Source organism: Cebus imitator, unplaced genomic scaffold, assembly GCF_001604975.1.
Source record: "Cebus imitator isolate Cc_AM_T3 unplaced genomic scaffold, Cebus_imitator-1.0 Scaffold266, whole genome shotgun sequence".
NCBI classification, from domain to species: domain Eukaryota; kingdom Metazoa; phylum Chordata; class Mammalia; order Primates; family Cebidae; genus Cebus; species Cebus imitator.
This window is the reverse complement of record NW_016107581.1, coordinates 1,315,832-1,319,999: the sequence shown is the minus strand read 5'-3', so window position 1 is coordinate 1,319,999 and position 4,168 is coordinate 1,315,832. Positions and strand designations below refer to the sequence as shown.

General features: G+C 47.9%; 1 protein-coding gene across 1 annotated transcript in view; it reads left to right on the top strand.

The window, feature by feature from the left end:
• SULT2A1 (sulfotransferase family 2A member 1) overlaps window positions 1-4,168 on the top strand; it is a 14,729-nt gene that overhangs the window by 8,165 nt on the left and 2,396 nt on the right. The window contains exon 4 of the mRNA XM_017500432.1: window positions 1,686-1,780. Coding sequence (XP_017355921.1) covers window positions 1,686-1,780 — 95 coding nt within the window. The remainder of the gene's footprint in view (window positions 1-1,685; window positions 1,781-4,168) is intronic.

The following is a 4,168-nucleotide window of genomic DNA, read 5'->3' as shown; positions in this document are numbered from 1 at the left end:
TGAACCCAGGAGGCGGAGGTTGCGGTGAGCCGAGATCGCGCCATTGCACTCCAGCCTGGGTAACATGAGTGAAACTCCGTCTAAAAAAAAAAAAAAAAAAATTTTAATTTTTTAATTTTTTCATAGAGCTGGGGTCTTGCTATGTTGCCCAGGCTGATCTGAAACTCCTAGCCTCAACAATCCTCCTGCCTAGTCTTCCCGCATAGCTGGGATTACAGCTGTGAGCCACTGCACCCAACCTATTCGATATGCCTTTTTTAGATACTAAATGTCCATTTTCCACCACTTCCACTGACACTTGGTTAACCAGACCCACTGTTCAATCTCACCTAGATTAACATAATACATTCATCACCAGCATCCTCACTTTACATGCTCTTTGGTCCTTCTCGGCTACATTGCAATGATCTGCCACAGACTGTAAAGCTCATTCTCTGTCTAAACCATTCCTCAATGATTTACTCTTGGTATAAAGTCCAGTCTTCAAAGCCTGGTCATAGTTCCTATTGGGCTGATCCCAGCTGAGCTCTTCAGCCCTATCTCCTTCCTTGGTCCAGGTTAGACTTTCAGAAAAAGGTCAACAGTGAGAACATATAATAGAAGCCCAGACATGAGGAGAAAAATCCCTTAACAATGCCAGATTTGACTTTGCTATCTGGTTTATAAAGAGGTCTGGACTGGGTGCTTCAGCTGTCACCAGGAATCTTGGAAAATCTAATCAATAGCGGTGGATCAAGAAATCACATCCTGTAAACCTCCTCACTGTCCCAACATCTTGCCTATCTGTGCTTTAAACACAGGCCAGGCACGATGGCTCACACCTGTAATCCCAGCACTTTGGGAGGCTGAGGCGGGAGGATCACGGGAGGTCAGGGGTTCCAGACAAGACTTGCCAACATCGTAAAACCCCGTCTCTACTAAAAATACAAAAATTAGCCAGGCGTGGTGGTGCACACCTGCAATCCCAGCTACTCGGCAGGCTGAGGCACGAGAATCACTTAAACCCAGGAGGCAGAGACTGCAATGAGCCAAGATTACACCACTGCACTCCAGCCTGGGCGACAGAGCAAGACTCTGCCTCAAAAGTGATCATCATAATAATAACAATGTATCCCATATTTGACAATTGCCAAGAGAGACCATCTTCAATGTTCTCGTCACCCACTGAAAACAGTCAATGTGTGAGGAAATGAATATGTTAATTAGCTTGATTCCATCTGATATGGTTTGGCTGTGTGCCCACCCAAATCTCATCTTGAATTGTAATCCTCATAATCCCCACGTGTCATAGGAGGGACCCAGTGGGAAGTGATTGCATCATGGTGGCAGTCTCCCCCGTGCTATTCTCGTGATAGTGAGTTCTCACGAGGTCCGATGGTTTCATCAGGGTCTGGCATTTCCCCTGCTGTCACTCACTTCACCCTCTTTTGTAAATTACCCAGTCTTGGGCAGTTCTTCATAGCAGTGTGAAAACTGACTAATACACTGTCATTTCACAATGTATGCATATATCAAAACATCATGTTATATACTTTAAAGGGCATTTGTACCCTTTGACCAAGTTTCATTCTAGTTTTGTTTGTGGATTATACTTTTAACAAGCCGGTGGGAAAGTGAACGTAATAGATTGGATCCCTGCTCTTATAAAGTTTATAACCCAACACTCTTTCTGCCACCCCATGCAGTGATATATGGGTCATGGTTTGACCAAATTCATGGCTGGATGTCCGTGAGACAGAAGAAAAACTTCCTGTTACTAAGTTATGAGGAGCTGAAAAAGGTAATGCTTTTCAGTGGAGCCTGGTGAAGAATCACAGAGTGGGATTAACTCCCTGGGCTTCATTGCCCTGTTTCTGGTTGATCCTTGTCCAAGCTTCACGCTCCTTATTTCATCTTAAAACATCTAAGCCAGTCACGGTGGCTCACACCTGCAACCCCAGCACTTTGAGAGGCTGAGGCGGGTGGATCACGAGGTCAGGAGTTTGAGACCAGCCTGGTGAAGATGGCAAAACCCTGTCTCTACTAAAAATACAAAAATTAGCCTGACTTGGTGATGGGCACCTATAGTCTCAGGTACTCAGGAGGCTGAGGTGGGAGAATTGTTTGAACCCGGGAGGCGGAGATTGCAGTGAGCCGAGATCATGCCATTGCACTCCAGCCTGGGCAACAGAGTGAGACTCTGTCTCAAAAAAAAAAAAAAAGAAGAAGAAGACCAGGCAGGGTGGCTCACACCTGTAATCCCAGAACTTTGGGAGGCCGAGGTTGGTGGATCACTTGAGGTCAGGAGTTGGAGACCAGCCTGGCCAACATGGTGAAACCCGTCTCTACCAAAAACATAAAAAATTAGCCAGGGCCAGGCGCAGTGGCTCACGCCTGTAATCCCAGCACTTTGGGAGTCCCAGGTGGGCGGATCACAAGGTCAAGAGATCAAGACCATCCTGGCCAATATGGTGAAACCCCGTCTCTACTAAAAATACAAAAATTAGCTGGGCGTAGTGGCACGCAACTGTGGTCCCAGCTACTCGGGAGGCTGAGGTGGAAGAATTGCTTGAACCCAGGTGGAGGCGGAGGTTGCAGTGAGCTGAGATTGCGCCACTGCACTCCAGCCTGGCGACAGAGCAATACTCCATCTAAAAAAAAAAAATTAGCCAGGTGTGGTGGTAGACACCTCCTCAGCTACTGAGGAGGCTGAGGCAGGAGAATTGCTTGAACACGGGAGGCAGAGGTTGCAGTGAGCTGAGATCATGCCACCGCACTCCAGCCTGGGCAACAGAGTGAGAGCTTGTCTCTAAATAAATATGTAGATAAATAAATAAAAAACTATGCTCTTATCTTAATCTCCCAGGATCATGACCCTAGTCCTAATTATTGAGATCAAATGTAAGAAGATTTTTTTTTTTTTCTTTTTTTTGAGACGGAGTTTCACTCTTGTTACCCAGGCTGGAGTGCAATGGCGCGATCTCGGCTCACCGCAACCTCCGCCTCCTGGGTTCAGGCAATTCTCCTGTCTCAGCCTCCTGAGTAGCTGGGATTACAGGCACGCACCACCATGCCCAGCTAATGTTTTTGTAGTTTTAGTAGAGACGGGGTTTCACTGTGTTGACCAGGATGGTCTCGATCTCTTGACCTCGTGATCCACCCGCCTCGGCCTCCCAAAGTGCTGGGATTACAGGCTTGAGCCACCGCGCCCGGCCAATAAGAAGATATTGTAATACTCTGTGTGTTATTCAAAAGCTAGTTATGGGGCACAGTGCTATGAGCACAGCAGGCTTTGAAATCAAGCCCTTACCTCCATCAGGTTCTCCCTGAACCTCTCCTTGCTAATCCTGTGACTGTCTAGAAGCTGCTCTAAACATCTCTGAGGAAACGCAAGGCTCTGTGTTTTATGGTTTGGTTTGGTTTGTTTGAAACAGAGTCTCACTCTGTCGCCCAGGCTGAAGTGCAGTGGCACGATCTCGGCTCACAGCAACCTCCGCCTTCCAGGTTCAAGCGATCCTCCTGCCTCAGCCCCCTACTAGCTGGGACTACAGGCGCCCACCACCATGCCTGGCTAAGTTTTGTATCTTTAGTAGAGACAGGGTTTCGCCATGTTGACCAGGCTGGTCTCAAACCCCGGACCTCAGGTGATCCACCCACCTAGGCCTCCCAAAGTGCTGGGATTACAGGCGTGAGCCACCACGCCTGGAGTGTTTTACTGTTAAGTTGTCCTAAACTCTACGACACAGGAAAATTCACAATGTTCCTTGCATCTTTTGTGATTTTTTTTTTTTTTTGGTTGGTTGGTTTGGTTTGGTTTTTGCTTTGTTTTGTATTTGAGGCAGGGTCTCACTCCGACGCCCAGGCTGGAGTACAGTGATGCAATCACAGCTCACTGCAGCCCCAACTTCCTGGGTTCAGGAGATCCTCCCACTATATTGCCCAGGCTGGTCGCAGACTCCTGGACTCAAGTGACGCAGCCGCCTCAGCCTCCCAAAGTGCTGGGATTACAGGCGTGCGCCACCGCGCCCAGCCGACCCTGCATGTTTACATACTGCATGCCCTCTCTCCTTCACCTCATTCTTTTCTCACAGTTGCATTCAACTCAATCCCTTCTCACCTCTGCGTGTCATTCCTCTCTTTTCCTCCTCCTCCTTCTGCCGTTTCCTCCTTCTCCTGTTATTTTTTTCTC